At 44.3% G+C, this 27,685-nt stretch overlaps 1 protein-coding gene across 1 annotated transcript in view; it reads right to left on the bottom strand.

The window, feature by feature from the left end:
• The window catches only part of LOC124623138 (paired box protein Pax-6-like), a 72,152-nt gene that overhangs the window by 9,046 nt on the left and 35,421 nt on the right, over nucleotides 1-27,685 (bottom strand). Inside the window, exons 2-4 of the mRNA XM_047148929.1 lie at nucleotides 27,517-27,684; nucleotides 12,692-12,774; nucleotides 6,754-6,906 (exon numbers count right to left, since the gene is read on the bottom strand). Of these exons, the coding sequence (XP_047004885.1) occupies nucleotides 6,754-6,906; nucleotides 12,692-12,774; nucleotides 27,517-27,684 (404 nt within the window). The remainder of the gene's footprint in view (nucleotides 1-6,753; nucleotides 6,907-12,691; nucleotides 12,775-27,516; nucleotide 27,685) is intronic.

The raw sequence follows: 27,685 nt of genomic DNA, 5'->3' as shown, positions 1-27,685 counted from the left end.
AAAAAGTTCCGTCACTATCTTGTGTTGAGTTGTATGGTAGAGCAGTGGTTCGCGTCGTGACACTTCCAAATTTTTTCCCCTAACATTCGCGTTTTTATTAGGTTCTGATACTTTATTATTAGTTTAATATAAGTGTATACTATAATATTTGATGTTATGTAAATATAAGTTCACCTTTTTTTGAGGGGCGACTTTGTTCGATTGTATTAATCTACAGGACAGCTTGCGCTACTTGTATAAAGATATTTTGCTCCTTTTTCTTTTACGCTTCGTAATTCACATGTTGGAAAGATTCTGCTAGTGGGTAGGAACAGTGATCAAGTAAGACTGACGTTGGGGTTTTACTAAAATGTGGGAATGATGAAATAATGTTTGTCTTATGCGGAGAAGTATTCCAAATTTTTACCGCACTGTTTGTAATGGAACTTTTATAAGCCTGTGTCCTTATTGATCGGACATGGTACTTTCATTTTTGTGGACGATGGAGGAAATGTGCGTTTTAATAGAGCTAACGTGGGAATTTTACGCGCGCCCGTTGAGTAAATAGTATGATTTACGAACTAGAAACATCCCTCAACTGCCGCTGGAGTGCGTTGCGATCGCGTATACCACGTTGGGGCCCACGTACCGTATGCACAAGTCGCATCGTTCCTGAGCGTTCAGCAGCACGTTGAACTCGGCACGCTTTACGTTAACGTTCGACAGCACGGTCCGTGTGCCGACGGCTTTAGGCTGTGGCCAATAGATTCCTCCGCAAAATCGTTTCTTCCACGAGTGCTAGTGCGTCAAGGTATGCGACACACCTTGCGTGAATTTTCGAAAGTAGGAAAGAGATATCTGTGCAATTGAATCTTGATGATGGCTGCTCGTAAATCTTGTAGGATATCTTAATCAGTGAATGGATTTCCCGGGAAAGACAAGATTCTGGGTTAGAGTAACTGTCTAATATACAGTTTTAATCTCTTCAAAAGTTTTATGTATTAAGATGTTTATGTGACAAATGTTAACTTCCGTTCTTTTTCATAAAATGTCTAAGGTATTCAGACGCTGATATTCGCAACATTATTTTGGAATAAATTTAAGTTCACGTTTTGCAAGTCGCAATGCCCAATTAATCCACTGCAGAGAGCCATTTTAGATTTCTGAGATATCTTGTCACTGTGGGCGAATGACTGGTGGGGTTCCTAAGGTTTAGAAACTGTATCCGTTCATATTATAGTTGTGTATAAATTACCATCCACCTTATATTCAAAACGCAGAAGTAGTTCTCTTTGCTGATGATGCATCTACGGAGATAGATCATTAACTGAACCTGAAATAAGCAAGTAGGAACAATAGAAATAGACAATCAAACAAACGGATGAAGATTTACAATAACTATAATAAGGAATGGATGGGCTACTTAGCACGTAATTTTGGAGGGAGGTAAAAAAAAGGAAGTCATGGAAACGCATGGTATCTACGTTTTTTGTTTTTCTTCTTTATTTTGTTTCAGGCGGTGCCCATTTCACCGGATTCAGTTGTGCGCACTTTCTGACTTACACCTTTTTAGAACAGTTCGGAACGGGAACTTTACAGATGGTGATACATTAACGGTTGTTTGTTGTACTTTATCGTCAGTGCAGTTTTAAAGACGACGTTTATAACTTCAACTTGAATGCATTTTACAGCTCAAATAGACGGATTTTGTGTGCTAAACTGAGCTGACGGTTACATTGTTATTTAACATATACATAACCATTCGAAACGCAAGCTGCAGTTCTGCTCATCTTTGCTTTGTTTCAACACGATTTTTGAAGGGAAATACAAGGCATGCCGTAAAGATTGCTTAATTTACTACATTATGCATCATTTTAATGTCAGACAGTACGATGTATGTGTTTACTGAAAAACCGATGAGAGTAGAACATACGTTCAGATGATAATTTCCCTTCAGGTTCGAAGATAAGTGTTTATCGTGTCGTCGACAGCGAGATCATCAGAGATTGAGCGTAAGCTTGGATTCAGAATGTGTGAGGAGGAAATCATCAGTTTCGTCTAAAATCATCCATTCTGGCGTCTGCATTTAGAGATGTAGGGAAACTGTGAAAACGTAAAAGTATATCACCAGAAAGAGATTTGAGGCGCTATCCTTTCGAATGAGAATCTGGTGTCTTGCCACGATGCCACTAGGGTCGGTGCTTCAGAATCATCAGTACTGTCAGTTCTTGACGTACGCCGTTCACTCCTTAAACGACCTGTACAAATATGTAATAAATGAAGAAAGCAAAAATTTAGTATCATACCTGACTATGAAGACTGGGGATAGACGGAACACTTGGATGGAAGTGACTGATTGAACTCGGGGAGGTAAAAAGAGCAGAAGTCTAAGATACTATGAACCTACCGGTTGAAACATTGTACCAATTTAGGGGAACAACTATTCGAAATACAGTATACCCTAGGAGAACAGAAGTAAAACGTGAAAAATGGGGGAAAATAGAAAAACAGAAAGAAGTATATTCTGAAATGTATTGCCACAGAAAAATGTTAGAAACTGAGTGAATGGATAAGGAGGGAAATAAGGGAATAACACTTAGGGTAAGGGAAGACACAAATCTGTGAAAATGTAGGAGACAGGATGCGACCTTGTGACACGGGACGGGAAGTAAGGACGGAGTTTCGAACGTCCTGTGGGCAGTGATGTCACCAACGACGAAGCGGAAACTCTGACTGTACAGAGGCTGTAAAGGAACTGCGAACGGCCTTACTGAGGTGGCGGGGGCGGGGGGCATAAAGTAACGTTGCTTGCAAAACTCAGGAAACGCAAATGAGGACTGCTGGACGGAGATATGAACCTGTCTGTTTTAGAATAGGAGTCTGGTACCTTAATCACTGAGCTACAACGCTTAGTGTGTTCGAAGATATCGAGAAGCACCTGAGATCGGGAAATTAGTAGAAGACATACTGGATCTATATAAATTGCACTCACGCACACTGAGCAGACATAGAACGTGATGAGCAAGGCAACAGTCCGAAAATGAAACCTTTTCTGGAAAAGAAACAGTTCCTTGATACAGCAACAAAACTGGAAAACAATATTTCAACTTCTTTTGCGTCATTTGTCCGGAAAAAGCATAACAGCTCACTGTTACTCTCGTCATTACCTCGTTTGTAACCAAGTAAATAATGAGATAACAATAATCAGCTTTAAGGTACAGGGGAGAGATTAGAGTACACCATTTACGTATCACTTAATGTCTCTTCTGAACGTAATTCCACTACTTAACAACGGTTAGAGTTGGCCATTGGTACCTCAGTAGGTACTTGGCAACAAACGTAATCATCATAGGCCTGGCAGTACTTTAGTATCACTTTTTTATTCATTTCTTGCGGAAAGCAGAGCGCAGTGATTTAAATATTTGTTACTCTAGCATGGGAGTCTGGAGCGGATTTCTATTTGAAGTTCTCTACTGAGAATGCGTTATACGTCCCAGAAGGCACAGCTCTCTTATTGAATGTGTTTTTATCCACAATATTTCAAAGACTGGATTAGCTGTGAGCGGTAGTGTGAGATATTATCTTGGTCTGGACCTGTAAATATCTCAGAAAATACCACAACATTGCTAAAAACAGTAACATCTTCCTTGATTGACGTGTGCGGCCGGACAAGCACAAGATGATCAGTCGGGAGCTGGTGGAAGAGAAAGACCCGGAAGTGCATCATTAACCACTCATGCCTTCATAACTTGAGAGATAGACCCGGGACTGATTTTCGTTTTACCTACAATCGCCTCAATTGTGAAACGCCGAACATTAACAGGTCGCTGGTTCGAGACGACTTGGCGCTTGGAGGGGTCCGAGTTCTGATGAGCGAGATGCTGATTCTCCAATACGACCACGGTCCTCCGACATACCGTCACGGAAAATTCGTGAGTGTATACAGCAGCACGGCTCACTAGGTGGCGGTTAGTTTTTATATAGGAAGCGTACCGCTAAACCCGATTCAAGTCATAGCACCATTTGTTGTGGTATTCAGTCGACTACTGGAGTTTCTAAATTAATCGTTGGGTTGTATTGAATTAGTGATTTCATGTGCAGCTAGGATACTGTAGCCATACCTCCACTTGCCTGTCTTTTTAGTTGTCATCAGCAATTAACTTTGTTTTTTGTAGAATGTTGAGGCAAATACTTTGCAATTGGTGAATATTATACATTGAAGCGCCAAGTAAACTTATATAGGCATGCTTATTCAAATACAGAGATATGTAAACAGGCAGAATACAGCGCTGCGGTCGGCAACGCCTATATAAGACAACAGGAGTCTGGCGCAGTTGTTAGATCAGTTACTGCTGCTACAATGGCTGGTTATCAAGATTTAAGTGAGTTTGAACTTGGTGTTATAGTCGGCGCACGAGGTATGAGACACAGTATCTCCAAAATGGTTCAAATGGCTCTGAGCACTATGGGACTCAACTGCTGTGGTCATAAGTCCCCTAGAACTTAGAACTACTTAAACCTAACTAACCTAAGGACAGCACACAACACCCAGCCATCACGAGGCAGAGAAAATCCCTGACCCCGCCGGGAATCGAACCCGGGAACCCGGACAGTATCTCCGAGGTAGCGATGAAGTATGGATTTTCCCGTACGACCATTTCACGAGTGTACCGTGAAGGTCAGGAATCTTGTAAAACATCGAATCTTCGGAATTGCTGTGGCCGAAAAAGATTGTGCAAGAACGGGACCAACGACGACTGAAGAGAATCGTTCAACGTGACAGAAGTGCAACCCTTCCGCAAATTGCTGCAGATTTCAATGCTGCGCCATCAACAAGTGTCGGCGTGCGAACCATTCAACGAAACATCATCGATATGGGCTTTCGGAACTGAAGGCCCACTCGTGTACCCTTGATGGCTGCACGACACGAAGCTTTACGCCTCGCCCGGGCCCGTCAACACCAACATTGGACCGTTGATGACAGGAAACGTGTTGCCTGATCGCAGGAGTCTCATTTCAAATTGTATCGAGTGGATGGACGTACAGGTATGGAGACAACTTCAGGAATCCATGGACCCTGCATGTCAGCAGGGGACTGTTCAAGCTGGTGGAGGCTTTGTAACGGTGTGTGGTGTGTGCAGTTGCAGTGATATGGGACCCCTGATACGGCTTAATACGACTCTGACAGGTAACGCATACGTAAGCGTGCTGTTTGATCACCTCCATCCATTCATGTGCATTGTGCATTCTGACGGACTTGGGCAATTCCAGCAGGACAAAACGACACCCCACGCGTCCAGAATTGCTACAGGGTGGTTCCGCTGGCCTCCAAACTGCCCAGACATGAACATTATTGAGCATATTTGGGATGTCTTTCAACGTGCTGTTCAGAAGAGATCTGCATCCCGTCGTACTCTTACGGATTTGTGGACAGCCCTGCAGGATTCATGGTGTCAGTTCCCTCCAACACCACTTCAGACATGTTGTGTACATAGTTCCGCGTAGTCAGCGCGTACACAACTTTCCCACTAGAGCGCGCCCCGCTAAGCACAACAGCGCAGGCGCAGCGCTCGTCCGTCTCCGCACTACGAGATGGCGCTGCCATAGAGACGGACCAAATTCTGCTTCCGCCGATCCGCGTATTAATATGTAATGCAGCCAATGAGTTTGCTAATGTAGAACGTTTTCTCCTCACGGATCACATTCGCGCAGTGATACATGAATGCGTGAGGTATTATAACGAGTGTACAGATCTCCGATTAGTCAGTCTGCATCAGGATGTACCAGTCTACATTTGTCTGTACCTGTCTATAGTCAAGTTTCAGTCTGCACCTAATAAGATTATCTTATTCCTGTACATAGCCATGAAGATAAATGTATAGACACTTTGTCAAGTATCAGAGATATGTGAGAATAAGATTAACATACCAAGACGAAAGGAACGTCAGATTGTCAATTGTAAATAGCATCCAGAACCAAGTTAAGTAATTTTTAGGCTTGTTATTATTTTTAATAAATGGGTATGAAAATTAATCAAGTTCTGCTTAAAGTTGGTTACCGTCAATCTGCTACTGTAAGCGTGCAAGTGGCATTTCTATCGTTTGACGTAACGGCAGAAGATAAACACGCCACGGTAAAGCAACGAGACATATTGCTGACACTCGCCTACTTCGTTAGAGCGACAAGTCAAATAATCTGATGGTGTGTGTACTGAAGGTCTTACAGCACGCGCACCACAAGTCACAAGTCAGGTCCATGCTACGTCGTGTTGCGGCACTTGTGTGCGCTCGCGGGGACCCTACACGATATTAGGCACGTGTACCAGTTTCTTTGGCTCTTCAGTGTAAACCACCGGTTTTGTTTCATTCAAATTTTTATTTGAATGAGCACACAGTTCTCTTCAATCTACTGATTTATTTTACTGTTTGAATGAATAGATATAGTTGGGTTATTGCAATTTCCCACCTTTTTATTTTATGATAGGGCATTTCAAGATAGCGATTCCATTGAATTATTTACGGTTATCTTGGAGTCTTAAGGGGAGTGTGAAGGAGTCTGGGTAGATACATTACTCTGATGGGTTTCGCAGTCTCACGCACCACGGTATATTGCATGTTCAGAGAGGAACAGAATTATACTGAGAGGCCGTAGTAACTACAGCCACTTCTCGGAACAAGTTTGACGGGCACATGGCAGTGTGTTAGCGGGGTGTGAGTGCAGCGCGCAGTACCTGTAGGAGTCGGCGGGCAGGCTGGAGGCGGGGTAGGCGGCCGCCGTGGGGAAGGCGGCGCCGGCCAGCAGGCGCGTCGTGGGCGACGCCGACGCCGACGCCGACGCCGACGCCACGGCCACCGGCTCCGCAGAGCGCCGCTGGCTGCGCAGCTTCTCCTCGCGCCGCCACTTGGCCCGCCGGTTCGAGAACCACACCTGCTCGACAACACGCACCGCGCTACAGCTCCCTACTCGCCTCTCCAGTGCCGTACTCGAGCAGTAGTAATTGTATACCTCCGTTCATAAGTCAATAATATTTGAAATCTAAAGGTACTACACATCAAGAACTAAAATCATAATTCACGTTTAGAGTGGGGAATCGGGCTGGCTCTGAGCGCCATGGGACATAACTTCTGAGGTCATCAGTCCCCTAGAACTTAGAACTACTTAAACCTAACTAACCTAAGGACATCACACACATCCGTGCCCGAGGATTCGAACCTCCGACCGGGCCGGTCGGGTGGTTCCAGACTTAGCGCCTAGAACCGCTCGGCCACTTCGGCCGGCAGAGTGGGGAATCGAAGACACTCTATTTCCAACATATCCATAACGAGTAAATACACTGACGAAAATAAAATTCGCAACACAAAAAAGTAGTGTAATGAAATTTCGGGAATGCATTTGTCTAACTAGTTCATCACTAGGTAGGGGGGTCGGGAGTCGAAATCAGCCAAAAATTTCGGCGCGAGGCCAAGAGTAATTAGAAGCCTGGTTGGATTCCACGCAACGAGTGCACATGACACGAAACTAGCAGCACCTGAAGAAGAAAGTTAGGTCGGTCGTCAAAATATAGAGCGTAAAATGGAAACAATTCGGAAGAACACCCGGAAGTGCATCATTAACCACTCACGCCTTGATAACTTGAGAGATTGACCCGGGACTGATTTTCGTTTTACCTACAATCGCCTCGATTGTGAAACGCCGAATATTGAGTACGAGGGCCAGTTCGTTCTTCGTCATTCGGTCTTGCCTGAGCACACTGAAAGTGCCTCCGACACCTATGCATTGTGTAGCGATTCGAATAAGCGAATAAAAACAATAGATTTGTGGGCTGTTGGAAACAACTCACTCTTATGGCTGTCCTTTTACGTATCGGTTGAGTTATTAATTCATTCAGTTGTTGCTGGTTTCTCTGTCTTAAGCTTATTGCAGTTAATTAAAGATGATTTTACACGAGACACGTTTCACTTTTATTTACAAAGCATCTTCTGCAGTCATTCTGTAAATATTGATACATTAATTGTTGTAGATTAAAACAGTATTTCTTTATAAAGTTGCCGTGTCATTGCTTACGGTGTTTCATGCCTCTTGGTCACATATTCACCAAACTATTAATTTTTCCTTTTTTGTTAGCGGAGGGTGACGTCGAAAGAAACTTCGTTGTGCATATATACTTGCCAGTTCTTGACCTTCTTTCACTTCCTCTTAAGCTGCATTGGCATTATTTGCACTTCACCTCACTTTTGTAATGATGAACATTCCAAATGTGAAATGCTCGTACGTCGATAACCGATGTAACTGCCAGAATGTTGACTGCAAGCATGCAAACGTGCATGCATTGTGTTGTACAGTGCCCGATGTCAGTTTGTGGGATGGAGTTACGAGACACTGCACTCGGTCGGACAATGCGGGTAGGGGTCATGCAGTTTGCAGATGACACTCGAGTCGTGGTCCAGTGATGTCCCATATGTGCTCGATTTGAGACAGATTTGGTGATCGAACAGAGCAAGGCAACATGTCGATAATCTGTAGAATATGTTGGGCTACAACAGCGGTATGTACAGGGTGGCGTACGAAATGTGTTACCAATTGTTTCTTTCACAATTTACGACGCACATTAGATATGCCGCTGGGATCTCTACAGCAGTACCAGCAGAGCTTGGAAAAACAAATGAGTTACGAAATGACGTGTAATTCACGATACTGCCGCTAGGAGACTAGTAAGCAGCAATGGCTGACAATGGAAGACTGACGATACAGCAACGATCGGCAATTGTTACTTTTTCAGAAACGAAAAGCCTTGTTCTGACTCAGAGGCGTTTTCGACAACAGTTTAACACACGATGGTTCCCTTGCAAGACGACCATCCACAGGTTGTACGATAAATTTGTACAGGAAGGAACAGTATTGGAAGCGAAGCGACCTCGGCCTAAGCCTGTTTGTTCGCCGGAGAACATTGAAGCGGTACGAGTTGCTGTACAGAGAAGTCACGGGAAATCGTGTAGAAAGGCAGCACTGCAACAGGGAATGTCCAGACGCACCGTTCAACGCATTCTTAAAAGTGACCTCCATATGTACCCATACAAGATGACCTGTGCACAGAAGCTCACTGAAGAACACAAGCAGCAGGGACTACTGTTTGCTCAGTGGGCGGAGGATAGGGAAGAAACTCTCAACACCGTTTGGCTTTCAGACGAGGCGCATTTTCATTTAGACGGTGTGGTTAACAAACAAAATGTACGCTTTTAGTCCACTGAAAACCCACAAGTGCTTCATGAACGACAACATTATGCTCCGAGGATTACAGCGTGGGCAGCAATTTCCAGTCAGGGACTTATTGGACCCTTTTTCTTTGAAGAAACTGTGAACAGCGAGCGTTATTTCAGCATGCTTCGCAATAACTTCATTCGACAGCTTCTTGCTACTGCCTTGCCCTTCAACACGCAGTGGTTCATGCAAGATGGAGCAAGGCCACATACTGCAAACACTGTGTTGGAGTTTTTACACGAGCATTTCGACGTGTGGATCATTTCACTCAGATTTCCAGGTCGCGTCAATGACGGACAAAATTGGCCCCCAAATAGTCCAGACCTCAATCCATGTGACTTTTTTCTTTGGTGGTACCTAAAGGAAAAAAATTTCCCGAAACGTCCTCGTGATTTAATGGAGCTCAGAAGACTTATTCTTCAAGCTTGCACTGAAATTACGGAAGACATGTGCCGTAGGGTAATCACTAACTTCAGTGTTCGTTTGAAGGAAGTTAGGAAACGAAATGGTGGACATATTGAGCATGTGCTGAGTTAGAACAAATCTCCATGGACGGCTCTTCATTGTAGTATATGTTCCTTTCAGATTATATTGACAATAAAGTTTATATTCAAAAACAAAATGGTAACACATTTTATGCGCCACCCGTAGATTAGCGTTATCATGGAATGCTGGCAGCATAAGGGCTCAAATTATCAGACTGACGTACAAATTTGCAGCCAAGGTGCGTGCGATAATCACAAAAGTGCTACTACTGTCGTACGAAATCGCACCCCAGACAAGTGTAGGTATAGGACCAAGGGTCTAGCACGTAGACAGGTGGCTGCAGGCTCTCAACTGGCCTCCCCCTAACCAACACACGGTCATCACCGGCACCGACGGAGAACCATCTTTCGTCAAGAAACGCAGCAGATCTCCACCCTGGCCTCTAATGAGCTCTCACCTGACACCACTGAAGTCGCAAACGGCGGTGCTTTGGGGCAATGGAATTCACGCTACACGGCGTCCGTCTCGGAGCTGTCCTTGAAGTAACCAGTCTGTAACAGCTCGTTGTGTCACTGTCGTGCCATCTGCTGCTCGAATTGCTGCTGCAGATGCATTATGATGCGCCAGAGCCGTACGCCGAACACGATGGTCTTCCTTCTCGGTAGTGTCACGTGCGCGTCCGTTAGCCGTCTTCTTGTGGCTGTACGTGCCCATGACAGACCACTGCTGCCAGTAGTCAGCTACAGAGGCAACATTCCTACCAAGTACATCTGCAATACCGCAAAAGGAACATCCAGCTTCGAAATCACAGAAAAGCTAAATCTGCATGGGAGCACAGGAACGTGAATCGTTCTCGCGATGGAAATCCAGAGTCTCACAGCTGCACCACCTCTCTCGGTTGGAAAGTTTCAGCATTTTGTTATCTCATAGCCATCTGTAAGGGTTAATGTCAAGTATGCCGTAGAAGATGCAGAGGGACTAATTTTGTGTCGTCACTGAACATGTTTATTGGTACGGTTCGATAACGGCGCGGTTAGAATTACCTGTAAGTAGGTCCGTGCCAAGTCTCCGCTGAGATCTAAGGGTAGTTCTTTCTAGATTAAAGATAGTAAACGCGATTGCAAAAGGATGGAAGTTAAATTAGCGATCTGGTCACATAGTAGAGGTCATGGCGTGGGAATGAATTGTAGAGAAAAAGCTCATGATGTTACTATTAAATAGGAAAAACTTCCCTAATGCTCTGTATCCTATTTAATATTTACGTGACGTTCTGTCAAGCACCGATAGAAAATTCAGTCAAATTAATGATATTGTCACGTAGAAGAAGGTGTAATTAGATGAATGACGAACACTAACTTCACCTAACGAAGATTTATTCAGCACTTGCACATACAAGAGCGCGGAGCGAACTGCCTCCGGCCAGAACACATACAGTATACAGGGTCTTACAAAAAGGTACGGCCAAACTTTCAGGAAACATTCCTCACATACAAAGAATGAAAATATGTTATGTGAACATGCGTCCGGAAACTCTTACTTTGTATGTTAGAGCTCATTTTATTACTTCTCTTCAAATCACATTAATCATGAAATGGAAACACACAGCAACAGAACGTACCAGCGTGACTTCAAAAACTTTGTTACAGGAAATGTTCAAAATGTCCTCCGTTAGCGAGGATATATGCATCCACCCTCCGTCTCATGGAATCCCTGATGCGCTGATGCAGCCCTGGAGAATGGCGTATTGTATCACAGCCGTCCACAATAAGAGCACGAAGAGTCTCTACATTTGGTACCGGGGTTGCGTAGACAAGAGCTTTCAAATGCCCCATAAATGAAAGTCAGGAGGGTTGAGGTCTGGAGAGCGTGGAGGCCATGGAATTGGTCCGCCTCTAGCAATCCATCGGTCACCGAATCTGTTGTTGAGAAGCATACGAACACTTCGACTGAAATGTAAAGGACTCCATCGTGCGTGAACCACATGTTGTGTCGTACTTGTAAAGGCACATGTTCTAGCAGCACAGGTAGAGTATCCCGTATGAAATCATGATAACGTGCTCCATTGAGCGAAACTAAAATGAGCTCTAACACGGAAATTAAGCGTTTCCGGACACATGTCCACATAACATCTTTTCTTTATTTGTGTGTGAGGAATGTTTCTTGACATTTGTGGATACTTCTAGAAGGTACTCGAACCGAGTATAGAAATTAAAATTGTACAGTCCAGGTGAGTTTTGAACTCACGACACTCCATGCAACAGTTTAGTATCATAACCACTACACCACGGTACTACACAGCTTCTGCTGCGACAGTACAGTAATGGTAGATCACAGAACTGAAGCGGGCTTGTAACAGATCCTTTACAGACCTCAAATGAAACAGAATACTACATCTTGCATTAGAAGCTGGACAACAAAGAACTGTTCTCTACTGTTGCTGACTTTTGACCAAAATAGGATGCAACAGGACATGTCAACGCTGAATCTGATAATGTTATGCGCAGTTCACTGGAAGTTTCGCGAAATTTGGTGACCGACGATGTGAGTTTCAATATTTGACCAGATGAAACGGTGTTTGATAAACGACCGTGGTTCATCTCGCGAAAGTGATCTTTCTCGAGGAGAGCATAGTATCGATCATAGTGGGGAAAAATTTGCGTTGGTTCTTCATAAATTTTACTCTCTCATTTAAAATCAACGGATTTGTTCCCATGCCCTAACTTCGATATACTGTTCAGTTGTGGGATGAAGGCAACTGGAGTTTCGCTGCGTCATACACGACATAACCGCACGTAAATAAAATAATGTACATAAAATTCAGTAGTGCTTTTTACCAGATTCAGCAGTCTACCTTGGTAGGACGATATCACTTGGGTTTTTGAATATTGAGAGATAGTGTACGGTTGAGTGTGGGTGTGCAGTGTCCTCTGGAGCTGAGACCGTGCACACGCGGCTAGGGTGGACTCACCTGTATCCTCGCTTCCGGTAGCCCGATCTTGGCGGCCAGTCGCTCTCTCGCAAACACATCCGGGTAGTGCGTGCGCTCGAACTCTGCAACAAGCACAGTGGTCTCTGTACAAGCAGGACACGTGTTCTGTCCACATAAAAAAAAGACACGTGATGCATCCGACCAATAGGAAGAAAGTGAGGCGGAGGTCAAAAATTAGCCAGTAGTTCCAGTAAAGGAACCATTAATATTTTACAAGTTATACGGATTACGCCACTGCCGACTACACTCGTCAGATAATTTTCGGCAATAACACTGTATCATTTGAGATAGTTCAAAGTTATGCAGACTCGAAAGCAAAATATAATTAGTCTTGCCCAAGTAATAATGTAGTGGTTTCTTATTTCCAAATACAATTTCTATAGTTTCAAGTGAAAGTTTTGTCAGGAAGAATAATCTGTCGTCAGTAAAGCAGGTGCCAGATGTGAGCTCATTGGTAGGATGCTCGGAAAATGCAGACTGTCTACAAAAGATTCAAGTGGCTCTGAGCACTATGGGACTTAACATCTGAGGTCATGAGTCCCCTAGAATTTAGAACTACTTAAACCTAACAAACCTAAGGACGTCACAAACATCCATGCCCGAGTCAGGCCGTAAACTATGCTTAAAAATTTCAGGTCATAAGCAAATACAAACTCCAAGTTAGTTTCACGAAAACTATTTCTTTCTTCTTTGGGTATCATTATTTGAGAAAATATGGAATAGAAATGCTTCTTGCTTTTAGAGAGCAAATAATGTCCACAGAAATTCAGAAACCTGCGCTTCATTAATCACAGTTTAGATGTAGTCACAACTCCACAAGTAATTTTAATTTAGTATCATTAAGAAATGTTTCATATTTTCAACGCTTGGTCCTAGATTTTAAAAATAACGAATCGACAACTGACTATCTGAATTTAGCGGTTTTTAATTAAAAATTTACAAAATCGTAACAAGAAAGTTTCAGTAAGTATTAATAGGTTTCGTTGACAACAGTGAGTTGAGTTTGTAGCTAGTTATCCTCAGCTGAGGATGCCGCGTGTTATTTATCAGGAAACTTAAGGCAATGGGTCTGTTAGGCACAAAAATGAGCGAACTCCAAGTAAGTGACCTTGACAGATTTAAGCCGGCCGCGGTGGTCTAGCGGTTCTAGGCGCTCAGTCAGGAACCGCGCGACTGCTACGGTCGCAGGTTCGAGTCCTGCCTCGGGCATGGATGTGTGTGATGTCCTTAGGTTAGTTAGGTTTAAGTAGTTCTAAGTTCTAGGGGACTTATGACCACAGCTGTTGAGTCCCATAGTGCTCAGAGCCATTTGAACCATTTTTTTGACAGATTTAATCCCAAATACGGTTTACAACAAGACGCACACTGAGCCAAGCCGTCACCACCGTGCCCGACACAGCTTTACGACGCGCGGGCGGACGGAGACTCAGCTAAGGAGGCACGTCGCGGCCCGCGTCCGCTTGTAGTGACAGAAGTAGTTGGTCGACATTCCGAGATAGCGGCGGCTCGCTCGCGTGTACGCGTGACACACTGCCTGTACGGCTCTAGCCCTTATAATTATAGTGTTTCACTCAAGTAATGCTATCTCAAAGTCTTGGTAATCGCTACAAGCATAGCGGATCAGCTCTCTCTCTCTCTCTCTCTCTATAAGCTGTTCCGCCGGGAAGCTGCAAGGAATTAGTGTGTAATGACTGGATGCAGTGCAATACGTCAGCTGGAATGTGTGTGAGGAGGTGCGCACTGGGCAGGTGCCAGTAAGCGAGAGGCAGGGGCGGCGGCGGCGGCGGCGGCGCGCCGGAGGCGGCGCCAGTAATTGCGCTATCACCCTCGGCTGCGCCGCCCCCGCTGCAAACTATCGATTTTCGATAAGCGGCTCCTCACGCGACACCCGCCCCCACTTTCCTTGTGAATGCCAGGGGCGGCACCGGCGACAAAAGGAGGCGCGCAGCCGGTCCGCCCCCGCCCCCGCGCTGGCAAGCGACGGCCGCCCTGCCGCGCTTTCTGGCTGCGCGACCCGTCTGTCCCCGTGGCCCGCGGCGCCTTTTTTCTTGCTTGCGAGGGAATACAGCTATTGTGTCACCTGCCTGATAGCATGCTGGTCCATCTTTGGAACGCAGTAGAGAAGCGGTTTTGCGCCGTGTGGATTCGGCAAGTCCTAAGTAGGTATCCGAAGGTATGTGGCACCACATGTCCACGAACGTGTCGAACAATTCCAATAAATCATGGGACAGTGTTTTGTCACCGTCAAAGTGGCTCCCGACAGCGTCGCAGATGCGTTCCGTCGGGTTCAGATCAAGCGAATTAGATGGCCAGGGTGTCAACAAGAATTAGCCATTACGCTCGCGAAACCACTGAAGCACGAGTCTGGTTTTGTGACATGGATAATTATCCCGGTGGAAGATGCCATCGCAGTCGGAGAAGACACCAAGTATGAAGGGATGCTTGTGAGTTGGGGGGATTGTTTGGGGAATAGACTGACCATCCAGGTCATCCCTCTCATCGGATTAGGGAAGGATGGGGAAGGAAGTCGGACGTGCCCTTTCAAAGGAACCATCCCAGCATTTGCCTAGAGCGATTTACGGAAATCACGGAAAACCTAAATCAGGATGGCCGGGGATGCTTGTGACTTTCAATAATGTTCACGTAGTCCCAAGTCGTTATGATACCTCCCTTTTCAACAACAGGCTCCATGGAATCCCTGGTTAATGTCTCCCGTAGCACAGTACCACCCCTACAGGCATTCGTCTGCGAGGCGACATCTGATTCGACCAGGCCATCGACCTGGCGTAGCAAGAAATGTTATTCATCGGAACAGGTGACAAGTCTCGGCTGATTGAAGGTCCACTCTCTATGACCCAAACCCCACTGCGATCGTGATTGACCATGTCGTTGGGTCAACATACGAACACGTAGGGATCGTCGTCTGCTGCGAAGCGCCATGATCAACAATATGCACTGAACAATGCGTACCAAAACACTTGTCCGTGCACCTGAATTGTACTTTGCCTTACATAGGCCACAGACTGTCGCCTTCCCTGCTGTACAGAGCTCTACCTTGACGTTCTGTGATTAGGCGTGGACGTCAATTCCCCTGTAACTTTGTAGGCTTTCCCGGCGTGATATGTATTCGAAGTCTCGTAGAGTTTGCTGCCGGATCCCAAAATCAACGTGATTCAGAATTTCGGCGACCCATCTGTCCACCATCTTCAGGAGAACGCTGCTTCTGCTGAGTCCCACTAAAAACTGTTGCTAAGGATGAAACTTGTCGTCCTCTATAGGCGTACATACCGTACACATCCATCACAGTTGCTGCCCTCCAAGACTGGGCTGATGGTGCTGGATTATATCGTTTAAGATTATAAGTGTGTGTTCCGTTCACCTTCCAAGATTTGGGTACTATTCGGTTCTGTGAAAAATGATGTAGAACCTAGGAAGTCAGACATGTTATTCCGTGTCATTGTGCGAAGGCTTACATCGGCCGTTCAATTCGTGGTGGTCGCCGTCATACGAGGCTACAACAGCCGGAGAAATCAGCGGTAGCGGACGATGTTATACAGGCTTTACATCAATTTTCACGGGTACTCAGCTGCAGCATCGTTCTCTTGAAGATGGCATACAGCTGGATCGCCGAAGTATTGAATCATGTTGATTTTAGGATCGAGCAGCAAACCCAAACAGATTTTCAAGGCTTTATCGTCTACTCGTGTCTTCACCATCGGTCATCACTTTCCGTAAATAATAACAGTACCACGCCAGCGACCGACCAGCTTCGTCATTTCCGAGAGGCATGTTCCCAGGCGCTGGGCCATAACACCTTACCGTGTTTGAAAGTCGCTTTCCCAGTTACGGTCAGTATTGTAGCAGTAAGGTTTCCCTTATTCACATCTGCTCCGCTTGTATACTTTCCTTACCACCTCACGTGATCGCCATGTCACCAGGCGGCATTTAATCTCCCGGTGAGCGCTAGATATGCCTAGGCTCAGAAATATATATTAATAACAATCAAAAGCTAATCAATAGTGACAACTTAATTCTGTAAATAAGAAGGATGGTCGTAAAATATTAATTATCACCTCGAAAAACAAAGTTACTTAACTTTTTGTTTGTTTTTGGGTAGATGACTGTAATCTTGGTACACATGGGAATCACCACACCATAGTACCGTAACAAGGCACTACAGGAAGAACCACAACAAAGTGGCACACCCTATTCAGTTGGAAATTTGAAGGGGAACATTTCTGCAATAATCCATCCGAGAAGGTGGAAGTGTACAGCAAGAATGCAACATAGTATAATCCATATCTTAAGTAGCGAAGACACTTTCAGTGTGGTGCAATAGCCCAAATGACGAATAATGAAATGGCAGAGTATCTCTGTGAAGATTTGGTAATCACGAAGGAAGTGAAGACTCTGATGGTTGAAGACAAAAGGAGTGATGGTAAATAAACTGAAAATCAGTGATGGATAAGTTTTCAACATCTTGCACGACATTAAAAACTTGACAAAGGTCGCCGCCTGCTTTCTCCCACGTCTACTCAGCCCACCGAGTGGAGTCAAGCCAATCCGAACAATTTCTTTACTCGAGTGATAGATGCATCACTATGGCCCTAATACAAAGGACCCAAGCAAGCGATGGAAACATGTGGATTCACAACCGTCAAAAAGATGAAGATTCGGCCATCATTGGGCGATGGGATGCTGAGTGTTTTTTGGGACTATCATGGTCTATTACTAACAGATTATGCTCGTAAGGGGGCAAACTATCGCAGAAGGATATTATCGAAATCTCCTGAAGAGGTTACGGGGGGATGCCAAGACGAAGAGCGGGGAGGATGTGTTTTCGCTTATTTTGCACAGAACATAGCCACACGTGCGACTTCTTTGAGGCGTCAACTATTGCATTCCGTCCCCCCCCCCTCCCCCTCCCTACCCCATTCCCCTCTGACCCCCACCTCCTGCTCCCACGCCCCAGTACTCCGTATTCTCAACATATGGCACCAATTGACTTCTTTGCCATTTCTTGGATGAAAAAACCAGTTCGTGGCATGCGTTTCCGGAACACCGACAAGGTGCTCTTCGTGGTGAAAATTTTCCTGAATAGCCAAAAAATGTTTAGATGTGTGTGAAATCTTATGGGACTTAACTGCTAAGGTCATCAGTCCCTAAGCTTACACACTACTTAACCTAAATTATCCTAAGGACAAACACACACACCCATGCCCGAGGGAGGACTCGAACCTCCGCCGCGATCAGCCGCACAGTCCATGACTGCAGAGCTCTAGACCGCAACTTTCTTTTTTATCTCATTTTGTTCGCTTTTGTTCGTTGCGTCTGCTCGGGGCGGACGTCTTAAGATATCCATTTAAGTTCGTTGTTGATCGATTAACTCAGTTTTTTTATTACAGAGGGCAGCTAATCCTCTGATCGAACACGCTGAGCTACTGTGCCGGCGTTTTTTTTTGTTCGTTTTTGGTCGTTGCGTCTGATCGGGGCGGACGTCGTAAGACATCCATTTCAGTTCGTTGTTGATCGATTAACTCAGTTTTTTTATTACAGAGGGCAGCTAACCCTCTGACCGAACACGCTTAGCTACCGTGCCGGCGACTGCTCGGCTAATCCCGCGCGGCCCTGAATAGCCAATACAATGAGCTGAAAAAGAGTCATGGGATAGCGATATGCATATGTACAGATGGTGGTAGTATCGCGTACACGAGGTACAAAAGGGCACAGCATTAGTGAAGCTGTCATTTGTACGCAGGTGATTCATATCAAAAAGGTTTCCGACGTAATTACGGCCGCACGATGGCAATTAACAGACTTTGAGCGGGGAATGGTAGTCGGAGCTAGACGCATGGGACATTCCATTTCGTAAATTGTTAGAGAATTTAATATTCCGAGATCCACAGCGTCGAGAGTGTGCCGAGAATACCACATTTCAGGCATTACCTTTACGGCCTTCACTTAACGACCGAGAGCAGCGACGGTTGCGTAGAGTTCTCAGTGTTAACAGACGAGAAACATCGCGTGAAACAACCGCAGAAATCAATGTGGAACGTACGACGAACGCATTGTTAGAACAGAGTGGCGAAATGTGACGTTAATTGGTTATGGCGGCACAAGACCGACGCAAGTGCCTTTGCTAACGGTACGACATCGCCTGCAACGCCTCTCTTGGGCTCGTGTCCATATCGGTTGGATCCTAGATGAAAGGAAGACCGTGGTCTGGTCGGATTAGTCCCGGTGTCAGTTGGTAAGAGTGTGGCGCAGACCCAGCGAAGCCTTGGACCCTAGTTGTCAATAAGGCACAGTGCGAGCAGTTGGTCGCTCCACGGCATAAACTGGGTCCTTTGGCCCAACTGAGCCGATAACTGACTGGAAATTGTTATGTTTGGCTACTCTGAGACCATTTTGAGCCACTCATAGACTTAATGTTCCATAACGAAGATGGAATTTTTACGGATGAATTGGTTGGGTTGTTTGGGGGAAGAGACCAAACAGCGAGGTCATCGGTCTCATCGGATTAGGGAAGGACGGGGAAGGAAGTCGGCCGTGCCCTTTCAAACGAAGCATCCCGACATTTGCCTGGAGCGATTTAGGGAAATCACGGAAAACCCAAATCAGGATGGCCGGACGCGGGATTGAACCGTCGTCCTCCCGAATGCGAGTCCAGTGTGCTAACCACTGCACCACCTCGGTCGGTTTTACGGATGACAATGCGCAATGTCCCAGGGCCACAAATGTTAGCAACTGAATTTGAGCGAATGATCTGGTCACCATGGATGTGTGTGATGTCCTTAGGTTAGTTAGGTTTAAGCGGTTCTAAGTTCTAGGGGACTGATGACCTCACAAGTTAAGTCCCATAGTGCTCAGAGCCATTTAAACCATTTATTTGATCTGGTCACCGAGTTCGCTTGACATGATTCCCATCGAACATCTATGGGATTAATCGACAGGTGAGTTCGTGTACAAAATAGTGCACTGGCAACACTTTCGCAATTATTGACGGCTGTAGAGGCAACATGCCTCATTATCGCTGCAGGGGACGTCCAACGACTTTCTGAGTCCACATCGAGTCGCTACACTACACAGGCCAAAAGGAGGTCTGACATTATGTTAGGATGTATCCTATGGCTTTTGTCACCTCAGTTTAAGCAGACTTCTACAGTCAAGGTCTCCGCCAGTTGATCTGTCACTGGGAAAATGTGTCGCACTGAAGGGTGAATATGTAGTGGTTGATTCTCATCACCACCAAACTTGAAGGTCGCAGCTCGAGTTTTTCGAAGTTATAGTTAAATCCTTATGAATGAAATGAGTGGTTTTATTTTGGTATAAATGTTGACCAGAGCTTCGTTACACCAGTAGCAGATGGTGTTTTTGGTTCTAGACGCTGGACACAGTCTGCAGTGCATTATGCTTCACCACGGAATGTAATTATCCTACGTTAAAAATAATCAAAATATAAAAACCTATACGAAATCATTAATCCATTGCCTTGTAAACAGTCTTCTGTTCCATCATTGTAGCAGGTGGCTAATTAGTAGTATTTTAAATTTTTTACTTTGAGTCACTAGTCTTCTCAGTGGTTTGATACAGCCCGCTACGAATTCCTCTCCTGTTCCAATCTCTTAATCTCAGAGTAGCATTTCACAACCTAAGTCTTCAATTATTTGCCGAATTAATTACAATCTCTGTCATCCGCTACGGTATTTACCTTCTACAGCTCTGTCTAGTGCCATGGAAGTTATTCTGTGATGTCTTAAGAGATGTACTGCCAACCCGTTCCTTCTTCTTGTCAACGTTTTCCATATATTCCTTAGCTCGCCGATTCTCCTCATTCCTTACCTGATCAGTCACCTAATTTTCAACATTCTTCTGTAGCACCATATGTCAGATGCTTTGATTCTCTTCTTTTCCGGTTTTTGCACAGTCCATGTTTAACTACCATACAGTTCTGTGATTTAAACGTACATTCTCAGATTTCTTCCTCAAATTAAATCCTGTGTTTGATACTAGTAGACTTATCTCGGCCAGGAATGCCCTTTTCGGCAGTGTTAGTCTGCTTTTGATGTCCTGCGTGTTCCGTCCGATATTGATTATTTTGCTGCTTAGGTAGCGACTTCTTGATCAGTCATCACTTCTGCTACTTCTCATTACTTTCGTCTTTCTTCGAATCATGGCCTTAGTGGCCAGAATATCTCAGCATTAGGGAACTCTGCTCTTTAAGACGCCTCTGTTGTTGAATTGCGATAACTGTATTAACAATATATACGTCTTTTCAATTAGATCTCTGAATCGCTGCCCAAGTATAGGACGATCCGCTGACAAGAGTTCTAGACGGCAGTTGTAAAGATTGTAAGCAGTAATAAATGAAAAAAATCCCCAAATATACGCAATGTGTCCGAGAGAACCCCACTTACAAGGGGAGGCCGCCAATTGTGAAATTCAGATTCGATTCATACTGGGCATAATAAACGCTCATGGCCAAAGGTGTAATGTGGCAAAGCACCAAGATGTACTTCTCAGTCGTTGTCGAGGAAATCGACAGTTAAAAGAAACCGTACGATTAATAATTTTCTACAGCGCAGTGGCGCAGCGGTAAGCGCTCGGGTTCGTAATCCGAAGATCGCCGGATCGAATCTCGCGCCATACAACTTTTTTTTATTATTTGTTTTTTGTAATTCAAATGTACACACACACACACACACACACACACACACACACACACACACACACACACATATATATATATATATATATATATATATATATATATATATATATATATATATAATTCCCGGCAATCAGTTGCAACAATTATGCATATAATAAGTTGTTGAAAGTCGTTTGTCGTGGAAAAACTGGCGACTTCGAACATCGTTATGTTTTCCGCAAACAAAGTTGTATTTCACAAATGTTATTAATTGTCTTCATAATGTTTACCAAGTATAGTTAACGGAAGACGTAGAAACGATATTCCGAAACGAATACGTATAGTGTAAGTCAAACGTTCGAGTTAGAATAGAGACCCCACGAACACAAATTTGCTGTGGCAGGTATGAAATATAAATTCCGTTACTCGCTCGTTGCACTTGAAGGACCAGATGTTGAATGGGCCGAAACGAGCCGCCGCATGAGAGCGTAGTTGCCTGCTAACTTCGAAAGAAGGTAGATCCGGTCCCTAGCGCAACTTATAACATAATCGAAAATCAGTGCGTACGTGAGAGATTTGGTACACCCTGTTAAACAAACGGAAAAATGCAGGCGGTACAGTTGGAGAGCGATCCGGGCCCTTCGCATGAAAGTGATGTGATCGAAGAAGATTCTATACACAGTGAAGTGGCGAAACAACAATTGAAAGATGCGTTGGTGTATTTTAAAAGCCTCCTTCGTAACAGTAATCGCATCGCAGCAGAACCGTCATCATCAATCAACGAAGAAGCCATGATAATTTGGGAAGAAATGTTCCAGAATACGCTGCAAATGCTCGCCGAAAAAACCCTCGTTCATGATGAGGAACTGATAACATTAACGAAATCGACGATAATAAAGCCTACGAAGACGTTGAAACGAGTCCCATTGCCAACGAATCATCAGACTAATACGAGCCGGACGAAAAGAAAAAAAAAGGGTACGACTATATTTCTCTGGATTACAAAATTAGAGCTGTCAATCTGGCCAAAGAACATCCAGGCTGGAGTCTCAAAACTCTACAAAAAAAGGGGTGCTCTCGTTTGACAAATATGGGCTATTTATCCAGGTGGGAAGAGCAAATCAAACGTGGCGGTAGCAAATTTGATAAATATTGTACCATCGAGTCATGGGTGCATGATCGCTTCGTAGAAGCTCGACAAAACTTCCAGCAAGTTACTACTAGAAACCTGCAGCAGTGGGCCTTGGGCGCTGCAAGTCAGTTCCCAGATTTCAACTTCAAAGCTTCAAAAACATGGGTCACCGAATTTAAAAAGAAGCATGGGACTCGGCAACGGAAAATCACAAAATTTGTTTCCCGGGAAGAGACGGCTACCCAAGACGAAATTTTGGCCGCAGCGGACACATTTCGGATCCAGACGCGAACGTTGATAACTAACTTCGACAAAGATTTCATAATTAACACTGATCAAACAGGTACGTAAAGGGCTGTTCACAAATGTCATATAACATCATGATAGAATATGATAATCTGATATATGATAGACAACACAGATTTCGTATATTTCTTATATAAACGATATTTTTATATTTTGTTTGTCAGGGTGCCAGTACCAGTCCACGTTCAACAGAACTCACGCCGAAAAAGGTCAAAGGCTGTCCTGGTAACCCGACACGACATGAACAAGGTGACGCATTCGTATACGGCTCAATATTCAATCACGATGTCTGGACGAGTCTGGCCTCTTGTTTTCGTATGCCTCCAAAGAGTCCACAGCTACGTTTGGACCCAGAGTGCAGATGACAGTCGACGAGTACGCCAAGAAGTATACCAACGTTATTATTACATCCTCCAAATCCGGTAAACTAACAACCGGTTTGTTCATGGACTTCTTGCGTAATGCTTTGCAACCATACGTACAAAAGAAAGAATTTCTCCTTTTGATCGACTCTTGGGGTGGACAAACGAACCCGGCGTTATACGATGAGATGTTCCAGGACGATAAGAGGTTACCAACGTGCGCTATAAAAGTCATTCCTCCAAAGTGCACTCCTCTCGTCCAACCGTGTGACGTGCATTTTTACCAGCAGGTAAAAAATTTGATCAAGCGCCTTCAAAATTGTGCTTTTTTAATCGAGCGAAACCGTGACATCAACTCCAGAGACGATTGTATAAAAATCCAATCCATCGTCCACCACCAGTTGTCTTCTCCGATTTTTGCCTATATGATACGATACGCGTGGTATGCATCAAACCTGACGAACGATAGAACAATTTTTCAGAATGTCAATCAGGTGTGTTTCCCAACAGATAATTTAAAAAACAATTGTTCTTGTAAAAACGCATCGTTTATCAGATGTGCCCGATGTCGTGCTGTTTTCTGCTTTCCATGTTTCTATGATAACTATCACTCTGGTTCGTGCGATACTCCAGCTACTTCTGGTCACTAATTGTTAATTATGTGCGAGTGTATACCTAACTTTTCAATGAATTGTATCCACTTGAATATTATTTGTGATATTGTGTTTTATTTCAAGTATTATTTTTCCACGACAAACGACTTTCAACAACTTATTATATGCATAATTGTTGCAACTGATTGCCGGAAATTATATATATATATATATATATATATATATATATATATATATGTGTGTGTGTGTGTGTGTGTGTGTGTGTGTGTGTGTGCCACTTCGTCACAATGTTTCTTGAAGGAAGAGACACTGCCCAAAGGTACTCCAAGGTTTTTAAACGTGTAGCAATGCTTCAGTGCAGTTTCATTCGGGATGGTATTCACTTTCAATCTAGGTCTTCTATTTAGAAGATGGAAACAACCCACTGCGTTTTTGGATGAGATTGGTTTCGGCCTAAATTCCTGATGGCGATCAGTGAACACCTCTAGTGGAACTGTTGTGATCTTGAGAAGGTGTGAAGTAAGGAAAAAAGACTCGTAAATTTCTATAAAAGGTGTCGTAGGCTCGAGTATCTAGCATAATTTAGAGCTAGTTAGTACCCGAGATAACTGAAGTCGTTTGCTGATTCCCTACTACGTTCGCGTGGTTCGCCCCTCACGTGTCGCAAGGTATGCATCCCACTGTGTTGGATCGAGTTTCACTTGCAGGAACACTGCCAAACAAAGACGTTTCCGCGTATCTTGAGGTACTGCGGCAGTCTGTGTTAGGAATACCTCTCTTCACCGTCACTTGGTGTGTGTGTGTGTGTGTGTGTGTGTGTGTGTTCTTCGAGTTTGGATGCCATTCTGCTTGTCGAAATACTATTGAGATATGTGAAGCTAATAAACTTAAAGAATCTCGGAATTCCGTCTTGAAGTAATGTAGAAATCGGTGCCAAGTTTTTAAAAAAACTAAGCTTCTGAAACGAGACCAATGGATCTAACGAAGAAAGGGGAGGAATTAGCGTTTAACGTCCCGTTGACAACGAGGTCATTAGAGACGGAGCACAAGCTCGGATGAGGGAAGGATGGAGAAGGAAATCGGCCGTGCCCTTTCAAAAGAACCATCCCGGCGTTTGCCTGAAGCGATTAAGGGAAATCATGAAAGGCCGGACGCGGGTTTGAACCGTCGTCCTCCCGAATGCGAGGAGGTGCTAACCACTGCGCCACCTCGCTCGGTTATGAAGAAGTTCTATACGTCCTATCAACGTATATGTAAGGAATATAGGAATGTGCGATGGTGGCAAATTATCGATGCTGATTTAGATTTCACACCTGTCCGATAATAATGCGTTATAGAATAGCGAAAGAAGCAGTATGCTAATACCTCTGTCATAAATATTAATCAATGAATACAGTAATAATTAACATTACATATCTCAAAAATTTGTTACAGACATTAAAAATAACATTTTGAGAGATGTTTCCCCTTCAGTCTATTGAATTGCTGACAGAGAGCGTATCCTGCTTTTGTGAACCTTCTTTCAGAAGCTGACGATGTGGCTATACAGCTCAAATACTTCAGCGCAATTTTTCTAGCTTTAGATAGGTAATACCGAAGATATGTATTCCATATTTCCTTCGGATTTTGTTTACAATCCGGAAGGGTCTTTCGGATATTAAATGAACTGTGATGACGGACCAGTTTGTGCTGTTGTCTGACTATTATTCTTTTCTTGTGCTACTTTTTAATGTTCTCTCCATAAATCAAATTGGTTTCTCTGTTTTTCTGTAATGTATCAGCGTTTTGCCCCATCCTCACTGACAATCATTTCAACAGCTGCAAGCAAATCCTTTATGGTTTTGATTGACTTCGAACATGCTAAAGAGTCTTTAAAGTATATGTTTTTGAAACTAGACCCGAGCAACGTTTATATGGCTAATATGTTCAATTGACAGTGCTTGTTTGATTTATGTTACGATATTTCTCATCAGTTTCTCTCCAATAGTCTGTACTGATTGATTGACAGATATTTTGATATATATCATTCTCGTTATGGCGCATTAGTTTACTGTTTTCATCGCATTTTCCCACGCAAATTTCACAAGTAACCACTTACACAGTATAAGACACAGAATGTCACAAACACGCGCTGTTTACACCGGTGGTGCACTAGTATGACGTTTAATAATACAACCACAGCGATGTCTTCTGAGTGATTTCTTGATCACTGTGAATACTTGCAAGCAGGAGAAGATATTGGTAACCTGGGATTTGTCACAATCACCGGAATTTTAACCAGCATGGCGAACTTACTTCTGTCCCCCTCCCCCTTTTCATCCCCCGGTAATGATGTTGCTTATTGGTATGCGAAACTTGTGTAATTTTCCCCTATAGTATCTTGTTAGCCATTGTAATTTTTTAGATTTCACTAATGTTAGAGCTTATTATATTCCAAACTGCATCCAGAAATTATCCCATTTGGGTAACGATCCTTTGTTGCTGATGATTTTTATTGGATAAAAACCGCCTCACATTGAGGAAACATATCAACAAGTTGTTTCTGTTTTTGGTACATGATGGACAAGTTAAGAAAGGAAAACCTAGAAGCTAATAAATGTTTAATTCGATTGTAGTTTTCTCCAAAAGTCAGTGGCGATAGCACTGCCTACTTGAGAAACGATTATTGTAAATTTGATAGGATCCGTTGCTTGGATTGTATTGTTGAAATCACGATACCAATTTCCGTTGCGCACTTGGTATAATTTAATGTGCCACATTCTTGTAATGACTTCACACGACATTGTATTCAATGGAATCAGGATAAAGCGAGGACTTTCTATTCCTATCACTTCAGAAAAAAAATAATAAAGAGACCTTTTAACATATTCCAGTCCAGGGGTCAAATCTCGGAATCTTTCTGAAAGCGGATTGATTGCGACTCGGCTTTCATTATTGCAACTGGAGTAGTGAGAAGCTTAATCTTGCCTCTGGGACAAAGCGAGGCTGGTGGCCTTCAGTTATGCTGGTTTTATGTGTATAGCAGTGTAGAGAATTAATCTGGGTAAGGTAATAAATGTTTCCGATTGAATCCTGTGACGCACCGAAAGATATACAGGCTTTGTGGTGCGCGTCACAACACGTCACACTACAGATGTTACGACTCTCAGCGATCGTCTCCGGCGGGGAGTAAGTTACTATTTCAGATGAATGATCCATTAAATTTCGAGCATGAATGATCCTTTAAATTTCGGGCATGCAGCCGCGCAAATACTATTGCTTCAACTGACATTTCAGCCGCGTATTGTCCGTCCATCGTCAGAGTGAGTCCAAAGGCGGCCAGACGATAGGCAGCCGAAATCCCACTGAAGAAATAATATTATCGCAGTTGTTTTCCAGAAATTTAATGGATTATTCATTATGCTGCGAGAAGTGAAAAATATTTCAGATGAATTAAATAATTCGTAGCTGCTCGCTTAAATGTGTGCAAGCTGTCAATAGCACGTGACGAAGTTAAGACCCTTAGTGAGTACCTTTTCATCGGCAACCCGTGGGCCCCGGACGGAGCCCAGTGTTCGCGAGGTATATCGGGCAAGGCAACTAGTGTGACGTCACAAGTTCGTTGCGGGCCCGTATTTGTCTCGGGCCCCGGTTGCGGAGTTCGCGCAACACAACGGAGGCTTCGGCGGTATCCAGCTCCCGCCCCATCACCACTCACCACTGGCAGGTAAGCAGTGCACGGGGGGGGGGGGGGTGCGTACCTTTCTCGAGTGAGTCGATCTGCTCGTTGGTGAAGGAGGTCCTGTTGCGCTGCAGCTTGCGCTTGAGCCTCAGGCGCGCCTGGTCCTCGTCGGCGCCGCCCGCGCTCGAGCCAGCGTTGCTGTTGTCCCCGGAGGCCGTCTCGTCGCCCGTGCCGTCCAGCTCCGACCC

This window comes from Schistocerca americana, chromosome 7 (assembly GCF_021461395.2).
Source record: "Schistocerca americana isolate TAMUIC-IGC-003095 chromosome 7, iqSchAmer2.1, whole genome shotgun sequence".
Lineage (NCBI taxonomy): Eukaryota > Metazoa > Arthropoda > Insecta > Orthoptera > Acrididae > Schistocerca > Schistocerca americana.
This window is presented reverse-complemented; position numbering and strand designations above follow the sequence as displayed.